Below are 20,200 nucleotides of genomic sequence, written 5' to 3'. Positions count from 1 at the left end.
TGAAAAATGACTGTCTGTCGCCTTCATGGATGTTTAGCTATTTACTCAGAGCTGCCAAGCCATACGGCACTGAATGTGACAGAACAGAAATGTTTGCTTTAATAATTTCTCCATCAAACGATGGCTTGTTTAGATAAATGATGCCGTGAACCGAAACTCTGCTGACTTTAATGTTGCTTTAAAAATGAGATCAAGAAAAAGCAGGCCAGCGTTACCTTTTGATTTATGAGACGCTTTCATTTCTAATTTTATAGCATATTGATCACTTTGTTTGTTGTGTTTCTCTTTAGGGAATTAAAGGAGATGAAGGAACGAAGGTAAGGAACACATTTGGTTCTCGTTATTGCTGTTTTTACTGTTTTTTAAATAATGGTTGGAAGTCTAAAAGCGATGTGAGTTATTTTGTCGATGTTAAAATGCTTTGAAGGCTTAAGTAACCTGCTTGTAGTTTGACTGCCCCGTCTTTATGGCGCTATCAAAACACTGATGTGTTTGCTTGATCTTGACCAGCTCAACATAGCAACATTGACTCAACCAATAGCGTGGGTTCGGGGGCGGAGCTATCGGTTCGATCGCCCAGTGGCCAGCTGCGTGTGGTGACGCATAAAATGCGCACTTCACCTTCGCATTTTTGGTTGTCCTGTGTGTGGAAATCTCAGATTTGCATTCAGTTTTGATTAGCACCAGCTTTTGGATTCATTTAAAACTGGCACAGCACTGTGTTTTGTGGGATTCCAACCTGCCTCTTGAAGGAGTAGTGTTTTATAGAGAATAAATCCAAACATCTGAAGATTTATGTTTGCGTGACTGTATCACATGTCTGAGGCATTGCTCCTAGTAAAGACGTGCATCTGCTGGAGCGCTTACGCTGTTTCTCACTGGGGAGACGTTTGCCCTGTAAACACGAGTGGGACTCACGTAAAGTTTACACCTGCTGATGCACAAATAGTCCCTATAGGATAGCGCTATTGCGACTGTCTAACTGCTTAATGCCGAGTGTTGTCCTGTAAAGCCAGCAGTGATAGATGAGCAGAGCCCGAATGAACTCACCGGCCAGGGAAAACACAGGGCGTGATATCTTAAAAGGGTCATATCAGGAACGAGGAAGCCAGTTTAAAATAAAAGAACATGTTCAATTTATTCAACTTCCTTAGTGCCAAAGGAACATTAACAGAAACTAAACAGAAGTTAAGCAGTGTAAAGGCATAAAAATAAATAAAACATTAACAAACAAATTAATTAATTAATGAGTAAGTAAGTAAGCAGGTAAATAAATAAATTAATATTATTATTGTTTTTGGTGCTGGTATTTCATTGAATGACTAATTGGTCATACGTAAAAAAAAAAAAACTATGAAAACTATGAAATCCAAATCTTAAAAAAAAAAAAAAAAAAAAAACCCTCTGTTATATTTGAGGTCATCAATACTGTCAACATCTACAGTATCTTCTCTCAAATAATAAATAAATAACAAAATACATTAACTTTGTTTCCTAAATGAAAAGTAGAAATGTTATCTTGGCAACTTAAAGAAGTACTAAAATCAGTTAAAGTGCTAAAATTACTAAAGCTAAAAATGAAATAAATCTACATTTAAAGCTAATAGAAAAATGACAAAAGCATGTAGTGTAACCAAATGGCCAAAAAATAAACTTAAATATTCAATTTTATTAAAAAAAAAGATGTAGTGTAGCTAAGGGCTTTTATGTATATCTAGTTCAAACCTTTTTCAGTTGAAACTACAACAACACAGGAAAGAAAACCGTGCTTGCCAAACAATTTCATGGGGTGTTTAATAAACCCTGCGCTCAGACGAGAGAGGAAGCAGAGGCCAGACGTCTTACGTGAACTCCGTGTCTCACAGAAATCCTTTACTGCGAGTTTGATGGAATTTTCATTTCCTCCGTTCATCCTTCCCCTCGACCACCCTGTACAGTGAACCGATCAGAGGACCGGTGCAGATCATCATCTTTATCGATTTACTGTTTCTGGCTTCGTAAGTCACAGTGTGCCAGAAGAAAGGTCTCATGACTTTGTTTGGGATCACATGTCTCTTGTCTGCGTATCTGCTCCGGTTGACTTCCAGCAGTTTCTGTGTATTTGTGGCGTGTGTGTGTGTGTGTGTGTGTGTGTGTGTGTGTGTTGCTCTGCTGAAGATGTCCCCATCTGTGCATTTTTGTAGGGTGATTCTGGGGTGGATGGGCATCGAGGAGAGAAGGGGGAGAAGGTACTCTGCCTGAGAAATGCAGCTTGTTGTGCATTTGAGTGGTTTGTTTGCACGCGTGTGTATAAAAAGCTCAAATCTAAAAACAAACTGTTGTGATATTTTTGCATGATCGACAAGTTTTGATACAAGAGTTTGGAATGAATTCGTTTTTGGAAGAAGTCTCTAAAGCTCACCAAGGCTGCATTTATTTAGGCAAAATTATAGTAAAACAGCATTATTGTGAAATATCATACATGCATATATGTTTTTGTGCTTCAAGATTAAAAAACATTTATTATTATGTCTTTATTTTTACTTTGGTAACACTTTACAATAAGGTGTTATTAATTCATGTATTAACTAGCATAAACAAACAATGAACAATATGTTTATTACAGTATTTATTCATCTTTGTTAATGTTAGTGTATAAAAATACAATCATTCATTGTTTGTTCATGTTAGTTCACGGTGCATTAACAGTCAACAAACACAACTTGTGATTTTAATAATGCATTAGTAAATGCTGCAATTAGCATTAACTAAGATTAATAAATGCTGTAGAAGAATTATTCTGTAGTTTATGTTAAATAACAAACCTTATTATAAAGTGTTACCATTATAGACTTTTAGATTAAATAAATGCATCCTTACCAAAAGTAAGGATGCATTCTATTTCAGATTCACAAAAATATTAAGCAACACAACTGTGTTCAATGTCAGTAATAATAATAATTAAGCAAGTCACCAAATTAGAATGATTTCTGAAGAATCGTGTGACTCTGAAGACTTGAGGAAATTCAGCTTCGTTTCACAGGAATAAATTACATTTTAGATTATATCCAAACAGAAATTTTAACAGGTATTTTAAATTGTAATAATTCAACAATATTCACCGCATTTTCAATCAAATAAATGGACAAGACACTTCTTTCAAAAACATTTTATAAAACGCAATTATTCCAAAGTGGCTCTACAAGATCCCCGTGGCTGAGACCTGCAGTGGCCAGTAAGATTTGGTCACACAAAGAGTCATTTTCACAATTTTCATTTTTAAATGAAATGCTCAAGTCGGTCCTAACTGTACATTCCTATAACTCATCCGCCCTCATTGCCTCGGCACCACTGCTAGACACCGGCTTACGTTACCAAAGCGAGGACCTACAAGGGCTGGGGGCAGGACAAATGCTTTGCAACTGAAACCAGGATGTGCACAAAGACATATGACTCAGTCCCGGAGTCACGCTGAGAGAGCAGAGGGATTGCACGCTAAGAGAAAAACAGGAGACGTTCCCTGCTTCCTTCATCTGAGCACCTGCGCATCTGATTTACAGGCCTCTAACTCTGCTGTTTGTGGAGAGTCCCCCGCTACAAGCGGCTTGATGGACTTAGCACACTTATTTTTGCTACCTGCTGTTGTCCCCGCCAAACATGTGCTGCCACAGTCTTCGATTGTTAGGTCTGTTGTCATGACAGTGCTTTGTGTTGCTGCATTCGAGCGCTGTGTTTAAATATATGAATGTTTTCATCATCATACTCAGCAGACGTACCATCTGGGGAGCTGACAGATGAATAAGCACATCTGCAGCAGCGCTATATTTAGTTTTTTTTATACATTTATATATATATATAACTTGATCACCGCCTCTAATTGAATGCAGAAACATTTTAGCATGGGTTTGGGATTGAAGGAGGGTTTGTTTGAAGCCCGGGCTATTGCTTGTTTTAATATATTGGTACGTAAATAACATGATACACTGTTATATTTGCTACGAGTAGGATATTTTTTGGTGCATTTTTCCAAAGTGCTGCAGTTAGTTGATAAAAATACAGTAAAATGTGATATATTATTGCAAATGCTGTTTTCTATTTTAATACTTTTTCCAATATTATTATTCCTCTTACGCAAAGCTGAATTTTCATCACTGCTCTAGTCTTCAGCGGCACACGATTAATCAGAAATCATTTTAAAATGCCGATTTGCTGCTCAAGAAACATTTATTTTACTACTATTATTATTTAGCGTTTTAGAGTAATATTCAAATCATCAAAAATACGAAATAATGGAATTTATATAGTGACCAAAAATGTTCAGCAAAACTAGCATAGTGACTATCTTTGAGCTTTGTCCGAAATTTCAGCTCTGCACTTAAATGCATCCTGGGTATTTAGTATTAAACAGTATTAAAGTTCACATTCTGCAGTATGATGCACTCTCGCGTTTGCATCTCTATTTGTTCTAATCCATGCATTCAATTTGTGCGATCGTAACCATTTCAGCCTAATAATGTACATAATGTGCAATATTTTTTGAGAAACAGATGTGTCCCAGCATTTAACTGTTATTGTATATCCACAATATTTAATGTCATCACTTTACTGTGGTATCGCCACAGTAATTTTTATTACAGTCACATCTGTCTCTGTCATTACTAGTCAGTATTTGGTTTTGTGTAGTGAAAGCCAGTGAAAATTTATGAGATAAAAAGGAGATAAGCGAACGCTAAATTAACTCCTTTTGCTCCTGCAGCCAGCGGCGGGTGAGCCTCATCTGTATTCAGTGAGGCTGTTATAGACTCCTCTCCAATGGGGAAAAAAGTAATATACATTTACAATAAAAATCAGGCATGCAAAAACACAGGGAAAGACACTTACTCGTGTAACACATGTGATTCCTCTCCTGTTAGACGTCAAGTAGAAACGGCGTGACATGAATTTAAAGTGCAGCACCTCGGAGATCAAATGCGAACCACTTTTCGTTCTCTTTGACATTGGTTCTCAAAACCTCTCCGTTACACACTTCCTTCCAGACCAGGATTGATAAAACAGAGAACCCAAGGGCTATTAAAGCAATACGTCAGAAGAAGCCATGCATTACAATGATTTTACAGTGAGTTTTTATGAGCTACATGTGACCGCAGCAGAATAAATGACTGCAAAAAGTGATTTTCAAAGTGCGAAAAGAATTTTTCTGCGCATTCTGAAAATGCATTAATTTACATGCATAAAAAATACATAAATCACTGAAAAATTTACTACAGGATTAATAATTTTTTTGAGCAAGGATGTGATAAATTAATAAATGGCAATGGTCATTTAAAGGCATTTAAATTGTTGCAAAACACAATTTAAAATAAATCAAAGAACCCCCCAAAATTGTATTATTATATCCAAACTCTTAAAAAAATTCTTAAGCAGTAAATCATCACATTAGAAGGATATCCGAAGGATCATGTGAAACTTAAGATGCATTATAATAGAAAACACATTTGCAGTAATATTCACAATAGTATTGTCATTACTGTTTTTGATCAAGCATAAGCATAAATCCAATATTTTATAAATTTTCACAGAATGCTAAGCCAAACAGCTTGCTATTACTCTTTTGCTGCAGACAAATGACACACTGTGTCTTTAAGACTCAGAACCCATTTTTTATAGTCGTTCTTCTCTTCATACAAGGACTCTTTGTACAGTATGTTGATGTATATAAATGGAACTTATTAAGTTTAGTTTGAAAATTCCATTCATCCGTTTTCTCTTTATACCTCGTGCCAAGCACGTATACCATGCGCTCGTATTTCATAGGAGCCAAAGTAAGTCATTACTTATTACGAACTGTCCTGAAGGAATCAAGTTTGTCAGCAAAGAACGCAGCCACTTCTCCTCTGTGCTGATGACGGTTCTCTCCACCTTCCCAGAGTTCCCCTCAACTCCAAAGGCTCCGTCCTCATCGTTTTTAGCCTGAAGATTAGCACCGCCATAAATCACTTGCAGCCTCTGTCAGTCCACAGCTAGCCTCTGCCTCACCAAGCGCTATCCGCTCTAAAATAAGAGACATGACGAAGGGCAGAGGGGCCTATAACGGAATGGTGTGAGTTGATTGGAAATGAAGAAGATCAAAAAGACTTCCTGTTTTCAGCATGTGCCCATGTAGTCTCTCTTTTATGATTAAAGTGGTCTACAATCACTGCATCGTTCCATTCCCTTAACGGGACGGTAATATGAAGTCGGCCTCTTTCATCTGCTGGGAATACGGATAAACTCATATACGACTCTCTGCCTTGTCCAGACCCTTCCCAGACTGTTCTGGTGCCTGATTGGACAGAGTTTATGAAGGCAGCTGAGTATGACAAGCAGTCTTGTCTCAGGCCCAAAAGCACACTAGAGTGCCTTGGATCATTAATACCCTCTCAAACCACACTCATATGGCGTCTGGCTCTCTTGATAACCTGCCGCTCTCTCCGGGGTCTGACCGCTGCACCTGTCGAAGCGGGTTATGCCACGCTAGGCTCTGCCACCTGCCCCCTGCTCAGACTCACTGGAGTCTTCATGCCATCTTTGACCTCTGCCCTCAACTGCCTACTGTCTGCCTGCCGCCGGTCTCAGAATGGCATGCGTTGTTTTCTGTAGAGGCTTTCTGGACATGTTGTAAAAATGCTTCTCTTGTGGCACTAGCGTGTAATGTAGTGATTGAGTGCTGGCTAATCTACCCGTTGGTTTGTGCGTTTGATAACCCTACTAAAGAGACCAGCTTAAACCAGAATTCCAGTGCTGGTTAAAGGAATAGTTCACCCAGAAATGAAAATTCTGTCTATTCATTCAGCTCAAAGCAAGATATTTTAAAGAAAGGCTGTTTTGGGTCACCATTGACTTCCATAGTGTTTTTTCCTACTAGGAAGTCAATGGTGACCCAAAACAGCCTGGTTACAAACTTTCTTCAAAATATCTTCCTTTGTGTTGGGCAAAACAAAGAGACAGGTTTGGAAGTACTTGAAGATGAGTGAGCTTTAAGTGAGCCATTCCTTTAATGCTGATTAGATGTGGTTTGTTAAAAAGCTTCTTTCTATGAACAGTGATGTGTTATTCTCACTGAAGCTAAATGAAACTCTCTTTCCTCCAATGGAATTGCTATGCTTGGCATGCTGCCATTTCGTACATTAGAAATTCATTAGGAATGTATATTTTATATGTAATGGCTGAATTCCACTGAAACAGTATTACATTTTTTAAAACATAAATTTGATGGCATTCACACATACTCTATTACACTTGTACACCCCTATTTCTTCCAACATTGGGAAAGGACAGCTTAGATATGGATATAGATATGTACAAGGCATATGCATTACTGTTACTTTAATATTTGCTTAAAAAGTACATTAAGCTGTTCATCGTTATTTCTTGGCTTTCTGTCTTCTGCTGCACATAAAAAGATGATATTCTACATTTATTTGGTCCATACAGTGGAAGTCAGGGGGCACCCTAACTGTTTGGTTACCAACTATCTTCAAAATATATTTTTTTTTGTTCAACAAAAGAAAATAAGTCTTCGAGGATGAGTAAACGAAGGCAGAATTTCAGTTTTGGGTGAGCTGTAGCTTTAAGAATCGAGCATACAAAGCTGAACATTCAGTCCAGTGGTGAGCAGATGTGCTGAGAAATACTTCTTTGTCATCACGTCTAACAATCCGCTGAAGTGAAAGCCTCTGACTGGCGTTTTGCTTGCGTTATGAGTGCACTCTTTGGCTTGTGTGTGTGACCATTTTGAAGTATTGAAAAGGTGAGTAATTATTAATGCTGATTTTGCAGGGTGAGCTAGGGATGCCTGGAATGCCTGGGAAACAAGGATTGAAGGTAGTTCGCTTCTACTGCAGCCTCCATCCGTCCCTGTTTATTTATAATGAGCTATCCTTTTTTCCCAGAACCCTGCATGCTGTTCCAGAAGCATTCCACCGCTGAAACGCTCAGTCTTATCTGTTATGATTGTACGTAAAGCTGCTTTCACACCAGAGCGTGATTAATTGCTCATTACGCAGGCACCTCGCATATAAGCGCCTCACCTTCTGACACTGTAAAGTGGCGTCTGAGGCTTGAGGAATGAGATGGCAGGAGAAAGACGGATGGTGCCACTAGCAGTCAGACCCCCAGCAGCCCTCGACCTCGATGGGTCGAGTGTCCGCATTCAGCCGCAGCTGTGTCTGTAGATCACTGCCTTCATGTCTGCTCATTAGTCTGAGATAACAGACATGAATTAAATAGCTGTCATGTGCTCTGTACTATTAATAACAATCCAACTGTGGAGCGGCTCATTGAGGCGCTGCTATTTGCGTGCCTGGAGAGCAAAAACGTCGACATACCAATCTAAATATTGATACCAGCGTGTGCTGTCTAATCGTTTCAATAGAAATTATGACATCTGATAGACCCTTGGGGGTTTACGATCGACTAAATGATTGCAGAGAATAATCTCCAGTTGAAATTACGAATGACTTTTTCAGCTTTAATATATGATGCTGATTCTTTTGTTGATTTTCAAAGGTCTGGGTTTGAGGACGTGTTTAGGTCTGTTCTCACTGTTTTTCTTTTTTCTCTTTTTGTTTTCCTCTCAACCTTCAGGGAGAGCCTGGTTTCCCAGGTGTCCCTGGACGAAAGGTAAAGGCCCGGTTTGGTGTGGTTGTCTCTTTAATACATTTTGCTGATCCTTTTTTGAAGTAATGAAGATTTTTCTGTCACTGTGAAGGGTCAGGCAGGTGTTTCTGGTATCCCTGGAAAACGGGGCTACAAGGTACACCCTAGCGTGTGCTGTGACTGTTTCTCGCATAAGCGCTTGTCCTGATACAGGAAGTTCTTTTAGATGTGATGCTGAATATTGAAGTTGATGTTTACTCACCCTTTTGCCATTTTTTAAACATGTATGGCTTTCTTCAGTGCAACACAGTGATTCATTTTTTAAGAATATTTGGCGATTCTGTGGGTTATACTTTATTTTGATAGTCCATTTTAGACATTCTACTAAGAATAAGTAACTTTGTAACTTCATGTCAACTAATTCTCATTAATTTGCAACTACATACTAACTTTCACAGTAGACTGTTAGGGTAGGATTAGGGTTAGTAGAATAACAGATACTTGCAAAGTTTCTCATATTCAATATGTTGTGCACTCATTGAAATAAAGTGTTGGAAGATATTAAGCAGAGAGTCTACTAATACTCTAAAGACTGCTAATTAACATGTAGTTATTTACTGTTAGTGAAATGTTGAAATAAAGTCGTAACATTCTCTGAAATGCTATGATATTTTTATGCTTTGAAATGAGAAAATAAATGCCATTAAAGCACCTTATTTAACCAACTGAAGTGTTATTTTAGTATTATTTATGTAACATTATATTATTTATTGATATCATTTAAGTTTTAGAAAGTGTTTTGTTATTTTTATGAATATTTCAACATATTTCAATTTAGTATGAATGCATTCTTATTTTTTAGTTTTAGTCTTTTTCAGTTCATTTTTCTTTTCATTCTTTATTCTAGGGCAACATTTCTACTTTATTTTTAATCACTTTTTGTGTTCCATAGAAAAAGGAAAGGGTTTAGAATAAAAAGAGGCTGAATAAAAATAACCATTTTTACATTTTTCATTATATTGCATTGATTTGCCTGTAATTACACATGCATGTCTGGAAGACTTCTATGAAGTGGTGACCTGACTGTCTGCACTCAATTCTGTTTGTTTTTGGTGGCAAAATCTATCTGTTTCATGTCATTTTCTGACATTATTTTGTCTACTGAAGCTCAACAACGTGGAATAATTACGTTGCGGTTTCACTAGACTTTGTGTTTCATTTATTTTCACAAGCACATGCGAGCTAGCATTAAATCTGCCTGGTTTGCCGTGCTGCAGGCAATGGCAGAGGACAGTCTGCTTTACCGTTCTCTAATGTGTTAACTGTTACGATTTAATTGGTGTTTCTGCAAAACAGAAGCCCTAGAAGTGACCTCATATTGTGGAGCCCATATTTGTTGTATTTCAGTGACCACACTTTTAATCTCACTCCCTGTGTTTAAGTACCGCAGCTGTGGCGAATTAAAGACGTCAACTGTAACGTTTCAGAAGGAAATGGGAGCAAGATGCGCACGCTAGAATATTTTACACACCTTTGTTACATAGAGATGCATCTTGGATCTTTGAATGTTAACTCCCATATTGTTATTTATGTCTAGGGTGAGAAAGGCGAGCCTAGTGCTGCAGGAGCTGGCATCAAAGGAGAACCAGGTTCCCCGGGACAGCACGGACAAGCCGGACCCAAGGTAACAAGCCACCATTTTCCACCTTATATCCACTGCTGTATTTCTTCATGTGGTGTGACATGTGCAGTCTAACAAAATAAGCTCAGGGTGTAGTCAAAATTTAATTTCTACTTCCATGTATTTTCATAGGGTGAGAAAGGTGATCAAGGCATAAAGGTGAGCAATTGACTTTTTTTTATTAAAACCAAAAATATAGTGCTGACTCATTGCAGCAATACATGACCTTGTACGATTATTGTATTTTAAATATGTCCTTGAAGAAAATGCTTTTTGTTTTGTAGGGTGATCCTGGCCAGGAAGGCCCATCTGGACCAAGGGTGAGTAGAGGCCATTTGTCACAGACAGAGAAAATAATGCAAACAAGTCACCAGATTTGTTTAACAGATGTGCATGACTGATATCAGAAATAATGATGTATGTTATTAATTGTTTCCTCATTGCTCAACAGGGCCCACCAGGTCCAACTGGGGAGCCAGGGAAATCTTTAATCAACAACAATGAAAATGTATGTCTTTATTTCTGATGTATATTAATTTATTTAATTTGCTTATGATTTAGTCATATTCACGTCTCTGTCTCATATAACAGATTCAGCAGATTAATTTGTATTATGTGAAGGCAAGGCACTAATTTTATTTCATTTTTCAGGATATACGCAACGTGCATCTAATGGTGAGTGTCATTCTTTGCTGTGAAAAACTATTTATTGGCAAAACTGAATAACTTGTTTGCGTATTTGAGCACATAAATAGCACAACTACTTTTAAGTATGTATTGTTTTTATTTTAGGGCCCTCCTGGTTTGCCTGGACCTCCTGGGCTTCCCGGGACCCCCGGTTTGAAGGTTGCTGACCATTCTTACCCTTTCTATTAGCGTAGAACTTTTTCGAATTTTAGATTATGGATTATATCTGAGGACGTTTTTCAGCCTCATGCATGCCATGATTTAAGACATGTCGCAGTAGACTATCTTGGTTCTTTTGCATTAACATTTGCTTTTTTCTCAGGGTGATGTTGGACTTCCAGGTCCCCCTGGTCTTGATGGGGAAAAGGTAAATAATCATTAACATTTACTTTAAATGTTGGATGCATTTACACAACTGTCAATACTTCTTAATGCTGAGTGATTGCACCTGTTTGATTCTTAGGGTCCGAGAGGAAAGCCAGGAGAACTGGGACCCATCGGCCCTCCTGGACCTGAGGGACCTCGGGGAGAAGGAGGAGCCATAGGCTTGTCTGGGCCAAAAGGAGACAGGGGTGACATGGGCCCCTCAGGGTCACCTGTGAGTCACTGTACCCAGCATTCCCATCATATATAGTCTGTCTGACTGAATTGTTAAATAACCACAAAGGGTGTTGTCTCCTTTACCACTTGCATGAAAGAATATTCTCATATCAAATGTCATAATATTCAAATCATGTAAATACCTAACTGCAAAGTTAAACAAATTAAGCCAATATTTCAGTTTCTAGAAATTAATAATGTATTATTCGGTATATGGTATTAGGAAAGGTTGAATTCATGTAACCTTCCTCACTTGGAGTATTAACGGTAACTAAATAAAAAAGGCATGTCTAGTATTTTCAGAGAACGATGCATTTATATTTGCTTGTTTGGAATATTTTGGTTAAAAGAACATGGGATTGTTGCAGTAATTGTGGAACTTTTTAGATTAAATGCTCAACCAGATTATATCAGAAAATGAGTTGCATGTAAATGTGGTCTTTGTTATTTGAGTAAGCGGGATTGGGGGAGTGCTTTGATGAATTTTGAAATTGTTTGTGGTGTGTGGGCAGCATTGCGTCTTTGAAAGCTTGCAGTTTACTAATCATTAATCCTACACGTTGGATGCTATGAATTGTGGACCTTGTTTACATGTTTATCAACCCGGTCCCTCCCCCAATAAACTTTTCTGCCAAATTTAATGCATATGTCCTTATTCTGTCCTCATTCTGTAGGGTTTAGATGGCCCTACTGGAGAAAAAGGGGTTTCAGGGCCCCCTGGCCATATTGGATTGCCAGGCTTAATGGTACGCAATGGTGCCCCTCAAAAGCAAACAGATTGTTCTCATTGTTAAAAAGACATGGCATACTCTTTCAGATGCAGTGTATTTTATCATAACCGTTTGATGGTAGAACTGATGGCAGAATTCAGTATTCTTAACCTTTTGCTTTTTCATAATTTCTTCAGGGTCAGAAAGGTGAACCTGGGGAGAAAGGAGATAAAGCAGAACTGGTACGTTCCACACAATTTAGCTGCTGATTGCACATCTTAGAGGGTTAAAGTTTTTTGTTCATATAATGGAGCTGATGGCATTTCTTAATGGTGAGTCCCCTATCTGTTCTCTCTCAGGTCTATGGGCCTGCTGGACCTCCAGGGCCAGTTGGGCCATTGGTGAGGACAATGTCTACTCCATAAAAAAATCTTATGATAACAGCAGACATATTACAGGCCCCCAAGAAGCATCAGTGCACTTTTTTTCTTTTAATGGAGCATTTATGAAGCGAAACTCATTTTAAACATCTCAAAATGATTCTGATTTCTAATATTTATTGTTTCTTGCTTATCAGGGACCTCCAGGTTTGCCAGGACCAAAGGTAAGTCTTCCAGCCCAACGTAAATGAAGTCTTCTGACATATGCAAAACATAGCATTAAATCTCATATATTCTTTTTAGGGAGAACCAGGAATAGGGCTTAGAGGAGAGAAGGGATCGTCTGGACAGAAAGGAGAGAAAGGAGACAGGGGCCATCTCGGACTCCCTGTAAGTACATTTCTGATTCTAATAATGCAGTTTTTAATACTTGATAAATATGTTAATAAATGCATTGCATTTATAGTCAGTACAATGTAAGATAAAAAGCTGTCCGATCTATTAAACCACAAAAAATAAATTGTGTACTTGATACCAGTATTGATAGATTTCATACAATTTGTCAACTGAATCAAGTTGTTTTTGTCTTTTCCTGAGCGCAAAAAAAGCATGTTTTGTGTAAAATTTGTGCTTTAGCCCCCCCCCCTGCCGTTAATGCAAATATCGATGTGCTGCAGTTTCATGTGTCTTTGTAACTAGGTGTCATGGTTCATGGCTAAGTGTCGTCACATTGCATGAATCAGTGAATATCCACATTTGGCAATCATATATACAAGTGTTATCATGTAATCATCCCGTCACATTGTTTTATACACATTTTAATAGATTACCAACAAGTTCCTGATAATTTTAGATTACTGTAACTGATTGATGTTCATGTTATTATTATAAAATACTGTATGTGGTTGTTTATTTAATGTTTTCTCTCTGTTCTGTAAATAGCATGCTATAGGTTTTGTTACTATTCATTTCAGGGGTCTTCCTGCATAGTGTATATCTATGGTGTCAAAGTCATTGATTAACTTACTCTAGCCACATCATCAATGGCACAGTAACTCCTTTACTTCTGTTTTGAGACGCTGAATCTTTTTTTTTCAGTATAAAGAGGGAATACAATTTTAATCATAAACCTCACAATATATGCAACATTGCATTTCATATAAGCAAAAAGCACTTCGGCAATAGCGAAAAAATAGTGCATTGTGCAATTTAAAGTAAATGTATGTAAGCGCGAAGTAAAATTACATTTGTTTACAGAAACAGGATTAAAATGCTGTTTAAGAAAATGTTACGTGTTCCATAACCTTGTGAGCTGCCAGAATTTGAAGGCATTGTATGCTCATTTTGTTAGCTTAGCAACATGCTACCATCAAATTTAACTTAGCGGCATGCTAAATCAAGTCTCCTGTGTGCTTCTCGTGAGGAGAGCTAGCCTATTTGTGTAGCACACAAAGTCGCTTCCTATGTTTAGAGTTCCAGTAAAGTCACTTACAAGGTTGCGTTTCAGTTAGCGTGCTACCTTAGAAGGCAGCAGACGGCAATGTAGCTCACTAGGTTTTGGAACCGAACAGCTATTTACAAGTATTATTTTTAGTTTTTGCATCTCTCCTGGAATTTACATGCCACCTGTTGTTATTTAATCACCATCCATACGATTGAACGGACCGCTTTAGGTCCTCTTCACTAGCAGTCCCACTTGCACTAAGACAATAAGATGCTAAAGTCACTTTATAAGGAGTTACTGCTCGTCTCTCACATGTCATCTTCAACACGTCACCCCTCCATCAAAACTAGTGTTGTTTTTATGTGGCACACGAGTCACTGCTTCACTCACCTCCCCCCACACTTCTCCCCTCCTCCCTTCCTCTCCTCCACCTCCATCTCTCCTCTCGCTCTGTAACTCTTTACACACTGTCCAGGGGGCTCATGGTTTAGACGGCAGGCCTGGTCCAGTGGTGAGTGGCGCAAGACATCCACCCCTCTATTTCCATCCATCCCTCTCTCGTTTCCCTCTCCGCCTGCTTCTGTCTGTCTTCCTCTGCTTGAGCTGTTGCTTGCTTGCTTCTTTGTTTTGTGTCTTCTCTGTGCTGTCTAATGGTCAATGCCTTGTTTAGATCTCTACTGAGGTTGCATCGGCATGAGTATGACTTTGATTTGACTTTGTCCCTAAGCCTGTTTGGCTGTTGCCTCTTGCTGTTTCCAGAGGTACCACACTCGGTTGATTTCTCAACCTGTCAACACGCGAGTGACTGAAGGGGAGCATGGCCAAACACTTATAAACATTTCTCTCTCTCTCTCTCTCTCTCTGAAACACAATTTCTCCTTCTTTGGAAAGTATGCACATCGTGCTCTACAAAAGCGAATAATCCTTTCACATTTCATGCCGTCGCAGCCCTCTATACCTTTGTAAAATGTTTTTTTTTCAGACATGCTTGACCTCTGTTGACCTTTCAAAGGCTTAATTCCCTCCGAGCTTCAGAGCTTTATTTCATTCCATGACAAGCTTTGATCTTGTAATGTCATACCAGGAGAGAGCATGATGGGATGCGGCTGCATGAACAGTGATTTCATGGCATACGACTGTACAAATGGCTGAGAAGCGAGACTTCTGAAAAAGCAAGATGTCTAACAGCCCTTCTGTTGAATCCTCGCCAAGTCATGGGAGGAAAATGGAAGATGGATACGCTGTTATATTTACTTGTGTGTCTGTTTATTTCCACTTAGATCAACAAACTTTGGAGTTTTGTGGAATTCCTCTGCAGATTGGTCCTCGGATAGCTGTTTTTGAAACATATATAAGGAGTTTAAATTGCTATTATTCGGCTCAGAAAAGTTTGTTGATCTATTGGTGCTCAACACTGATTAGTTTCTCTTCCTCTCTAAACTCTTAACCCACCGCCGTGTCTTCTGTTGAAGCTCATGCATGTCGTTTTCTTTGTTCAAAGGGTCTGATAGGACCAGCTGGAGTGCCTGGGCCTGCAGGACCAAAAGGAGAAATGGTTAGTGCTGTAAAAACCATTAAGATACAAATGCACGAGGCTAGAAAAATGGGTGCTTCTAGTAACATTATAAAAACCTTAATGAAGTTGTAGGTGACTGGTCAAATTAAGTATCCCAATTAATTACATTTAGTGTTGGGGAAAAAGGTACTTTTTAAGTAAAGCATTATAACTCATGCTACTTGTAATCCGTTACACCAACACTGATTACAGTATTGCTTAGGTTATAAATAATTTGATCAATCTTGAGTTATTAGATGTTAAATGCACATTTTAGTTTAATGTGCCTCTAGTTGCTCTGTTAGTGTCTTCAATATTTCAATAACATGTTTTCGACCGGTTAAAATTAAGTATTTACTGATTACGTGAGGAGTAAAGTCCAATGTAATGCAGTTCAGTTATAATGCCAGTAATGTATAATGTCTTTTTTACTTCATAGGGGGAAAAGGGTGATATGGGAGTTGCTGGACCAATTGGGCCTCAAGGCATCCCTGTAAGTGCAGAAGCAGAACACACTTTGACAGTTCAGATACTTTAATGTTTCCAAACCACATATAAGTGCGTTCAGATGAAAAAATAGACCATCAGTAACTTCTCTCCCCTATTCATTCAGGGTTTAGTAGGACCACCGGGATTAAAAGGAAACCGGGTAAGATTATAAATGCATTCTTAACCGTAGTTTGTTTGTTAAAAATGTTATTGTGACTTTAAAAGGCAATAACATGAGTCCACTTTCTTAAAATAAAGGGATGGACAATATTTCTAAACCAGCATGAATCTGCCAAACTTTTAAGGATCAGATACTGTCCATTATTAAAAATAAACTGTAGTTAATCAGTTTGTCAAATTAAAAATCCCACAATATTAGTTGTAATTGTTAACTTTTTGGACAAGCAGACACATGCTGGGTATAAGAAATTAGAATGGCTACTGCTTACTGCTAGAAAATGTGTGTACATATACAGTGACGTCTAAAAGTCTGAAAATAAGAGATTTAAAAACTAAAATGCTTCAACTTGAAAAACGCAAATGTTATATCATAAATATTAAGTACTAATTTAATTTACGTACTATTCAGTTGTCATTAAATAGTGATTAATTAAAAAAAAAATTGTGTGATTATGTGACTTTGTGTACAGATTGAAGCCCTTTCATTCTCAAATCATGATGAATCAAGCGTACTAAATTATTCATTTACTTAATTATTTATAAGTATTAAGTATTAAGTCTTTTGGATGCCACTGTATTATGTTCATTGGCCATGTTTTAAACATCTTCATTCAGAAAAGTAAATTTGTTAATATTTGTAAATTTATTCTCTTTGTTTTTGCAGTTCTTATTTTGTTATTATGTAGATGTATTTGGATTATGCAGAAAAATAAATATAGCCAATATTTGTGCATGAATAACACAAGAACTGACCTGTTGCATAAATGGCTAAAGTTAAAATGTTCGGCAAAAGAGCTTAGAAAAAGAATGGGAATAGACCTTTGCTTTTCTACGCTTTTCCTACGCTTTCATCCTCCTAGACTGAATGCCTCGATCCTATTAACACTAATTTCCTCAGTTAATGACTGAATGTCTCCCACCTTGAATGTCAGGACATGTCAGTGCTCCTCCCAGCATCCTCCACTGGCGATGTGGAAGGTGCTGTGGAGGACCTGTGGACACGGTGCTTTTTTTACTCTTGTCCTTTCCTTGTCTTCCTCTCTTTTTTTCCACAGGTCTTCCTATCCCCTTTTCCTCCCCCCGCACCCAGGCCTGTGTCCGTGGCTCTTTTTGCTGAGTCGGGCCGGGTCGCCCTCTCTGTCCCCTTCTCACTCCCTGGCCTCCTCCTGCTCCTCCTGCATCCTAATGTTGTAGCCTGGGTTAATACTCCTCCTCTTCCTCACCTCCCACTTTTGCTCATATCCTTCACTGACCTCCCTACCAACCTGCATTCACTTTCTCCCAAGTATTCTAATGCACAGAGTTCTTATTGTTCCACGAAAGCCTCATCTGGATCTCTTTTGAAAAGGCACATAACCAAGCGATGTGGGAAAAGGCATTATGTCAGTGCGGAGCTCATTTCGACATCCTGATGAGAGTATTTCGAAAAAACACACTCCAGTCGGGAGCCAAAAGTTCAGAAACGATCTTATAGAATCAGTATTTGTCAAACAGGATTAGAAAATGAGCTCCATGTTGATTCATAATGTAATTCCTCTTTGATTGTTTTTTCTTCTTCCTCTGTTAAGTGTTAGAATAACAGTCGTGATGAAGGCTGCGCGGAACGTTAGAACTCTGTATCCTAGCTTAGATAAATCCCACTTTGGAAGACTTATAAAGCTTAAATGTAATAGTTTCCTCTGAAGAACCCTTCAACTTCGCGTGCAGACTTGAGGATAAATCACGAAACACTCTAAAGGCAGGTCTGGTTTTAATTAGTAATAAAGCTTAGCGATGTTGATTAAACTGTTTTAGTGCCTCTTCAGCTTTTGTAAATTAGTCTTTGTAATTATATTTAATTGACTCAAGAGGTCTATATTGAATCAGTCACAAAGTGTCCATTGTGTGGAGCCAACAATTCATGGCAAGATTGGGAAATAAAAATATAGTGTCTGTTCTATTCAGAAGCCAATACGCTATTAACTTTAAAGGTTTAGATATAAAATATGGACATAGATAGAGATATTAAAAAAAAAACAAGAAAAAACATTTGAGCAGACTTTCAGGCACTTCTAGTTCAATATAGATGCCATGAAGGCATCATTTATAATTTATCTGTTTAAAGGTTTGGCGTCAGTAGTTTTGTTTATTTTGAAAGAAATTAATAGTTTTATTCAGTAAGGACACATTAAATTAAATATTACAAAATATAAATCATAAAGAAATCATATTAGAATGGTTTGAAAAAGGATGCTGTAAATGTAGCTTTGCATCACAGGAACAAATTACATTTTAAAATATATTTAAACAGTTATTTTAAATAGGAATAATATTTCACAAAAAAGTTGTATTAATTGATTAATATAATTGATCTAACTTTGATACAAAACAGGCTTATTTCAGAAGCTGAGCCAATTAATAAATAAATAAATATACATTTACTACTAAGGATATGGCCTTTACATTAGTCAATCAACTTTTATCTTATTTATACATTTTTAAACATTTATGATGTTTTAAAAATGTGATTTTAGTATTTCTTCTTCATTCAAACCTTTCGCAAATAAAAAAAATAGTTATATTAATATTACAATTCTGTCACTTATATTGATAATGTTAATAATAATAATGTAAAATATGTATTGGGAAAAAATGTGCATATAACTGTACAAATAAATGTGCATTAAAGGAATAGTTCACCCAAAAATAAATATTCTGTCATCATTTACTCGCCCTCGAATCATTCCCAACCTGTATGTGTTTCTTTGTTCTGCTGAACACAAAGGAAGATAGTTTTAAGAAAGTCTGTAACCTGGCTGTTTTGGGTCACCATTGACTTCCGTAGCATTTTTTTTTTCCTACTATGGAAGGCAATGGTGACCCAACACAGCCTGTTCGGCAGATCAAAGAAATTCATACAGGTGTGGAACTACTTGAGGATGAGTAAATGATGACAGAACTTTTCTTTTTTTGGGTGAACTGTTCCTTCAAATGAATGAAGTAAATGAAAGTCTGCACACTAACCACACTGGCTGATCTCCTTCTCCTTAACCCCTTCCACTGACCCTCCTTAAATGATCCGACTACTCACATAGCTCCATTCAGAAACACAGCTACTCTCAGAATGTCTTGTAGAGCACCTAAAGTCTCTTACAGTTATTCATAGCGATGATGCTTTTCTTACTAGTACTGCTATAGTAGACTAGAAGGACTAAAGTCTGACTTTTTTGAATGCACTGTTGTTTGCAGGGGGAGAGGGGCAAGAAAGGCAACAGGGGGGCCAAAGGGGATAAGGGAGACCAAGGAGCCCCGGGATTAGATGCCCCGTGTCCGTTGGTATGTCTTTCGTTCAATGTGCAGCACTAAGGCAAAAGGAGACTTCCCGAAAGCCCCGTCTCCTTATGTCTTTGTGTAATGAACACTAACAGATGCCTAAAAGAGTTCTGGTCGAAGTCTGTCAATTACAGCATTTATAGCATAGAGACTTATATGTTACTCATGCATAATAATAATAATAATAATTTGAATTAAAAATGACTAGGCACCAGAATTCTCAATGGGATTTTTGCCTTTCAGGATGAGACTGACAGGAATAAGGTTTTGCTGAACACAGTAGGATGAAGCCAATAGTTTAGTCACTAAATGATAGGAGTTTTCAGCCCTGTGGATGAAGCAGGACTCTTCCTGTCAGTCTCGGGTCCAGAGTGCGCTGGGCCAATCAGACGCTGGGACAGAGCGGCCAGTGTAGCTGGACAACAGGATGTTTATATGATTGATTTCATGAACAGGGTTTCCGAGGCTTTAAAGGAGAGAAAGGTGAACCGGGGCTGCCAGGCCTGGACGGGCTAGATGCCCCGTGTCCCGTGGTATGCTGCTGTC

At 38.0% G+C, this 20,200-nt stretch overlaps 1 protein-coding gene across 37 annotated transcripts in view; it reads left to right on the top strand.

The window, feature by feature from the left end:
- col13a1 (collagen, type XIII, alpha 1) overlaps positions 1 to 20,200 on the top strand; it is an 88,851-nt gene that overhangs the window by 62,040 nt on the left and 6,611 nt on the right. For 10 of the 37 annotated variants that reach the window (XM_043254932.1, XM_043254930.1, XM_043254926.1 and 7 more), the window contains 23 exons: positions 291 to 317; positions 2,184 to 2,228; positions 7,798 to 7,842; positions 8,605 to 8,640; positions 8,729 to 8,773; positions 10,214 to 10,300; positions 10,430 to 10,456; positions 10,582 to 10,617; positions 10,749 to 10,805; positions 10,949 to 10,972; positions 11,090 to 11,143; positions 11,307 to 11,351; positions 11,448 to 11,582; positions 12,259 to 12,330; positions 12,492 to 12,536; positions 12,654 to 12,695; positions 12,872 to 12,898; positions 12,978 to 13,064; positions 14,594 to 14,629; positions 15,620 to 15,673; positions 16,113 to 16,166; positions 16,287 to 16,322; positions 17,398 to 18,538. In XM_043254932.1, the coding sequence (XP_043110867.1) occupies positions 291 to 317; positions 2,184 to 2,228; positions 7,798 to 7,842; positions 8,605 to 8,640; positions 8,729 to 8,773; positions 10,214 to 10,300; positions 10,430 to 10,456; positions 10,582 to 10,617; positions 10,749 to 10,805; positions 10,949 to 10,972; positions 11,090 to 11,143; positions 11,307 to 11,351; positions 11,448 to 11,582; positions 12,259 to 12,330; positions 12,492 to 12,536; positions 12,654 to 12,695; positions 12,872 to 12,898; positions 12,978 to 13,064; positions 14,594 to 14,629; positions 15,620 to 15,673; positions 16,113 to 16,166; positions 16,287 to 16,322; positions 17,398 to 17,754 (1,473 nt within the window). In that variant the 3' untranslated portion in view covers positions 17,755 to 18,538. Of the gene's footprint in view, positions 1 to 290; positions 318 to 2,183; positions 2,229 to 7,797; positions 7,843 to 8,604; positions 8,641 to 8,728; positions 8,774 to 10,213; positions 10,301 to 10,429; positions 10,457 to 10,581; positions 10,618 to 10,748; positions 10,806 to 10,948; positions 10,973 to 11,089; positions 11,144 to 11,306; positions 11,352 to 11,447; positions 11,583 to 12,258; positions 12,331 to 12,491; positions 12,537 to 12,653; positions 12,696 to 12,871; positions 12,899 to 12,977; positions 13,065 to 14,593; positions 14,630 to 15,619; positions 15,674 to 16,112; positions 16,167 to 16,286; positions 16,323 to 17,397; positions 18,541 to 19,570; positions 19,658 to 20,109; positions 20,188 to 20,200 lie in introns of those variants that run through there. The other 27 variants (XM_043254929.1, XM_043254946.1, XM_043254921.1 and 24 more) reach the window with 17 other exon arrangements.

Source organism: Puntigrus tetrazona, chromosome 13, assembly GCF_018831695.1.
Source record: "Puntigrus tetrazona isolate hp1 chromosome 13, ASM1883169v1, whole genome shotgun sequence".
In the NCBI taxonomy this organism is placed as follows: Eukaryota; Metazoa; Chordata; class Actinopteri; order Cypriniformes; family Cyprinidae; genus Puntigrus; species Puntigrus tetrazona.
This window is presented reverse-complemented; position numbering and strand designations above follow the sequence as displayed.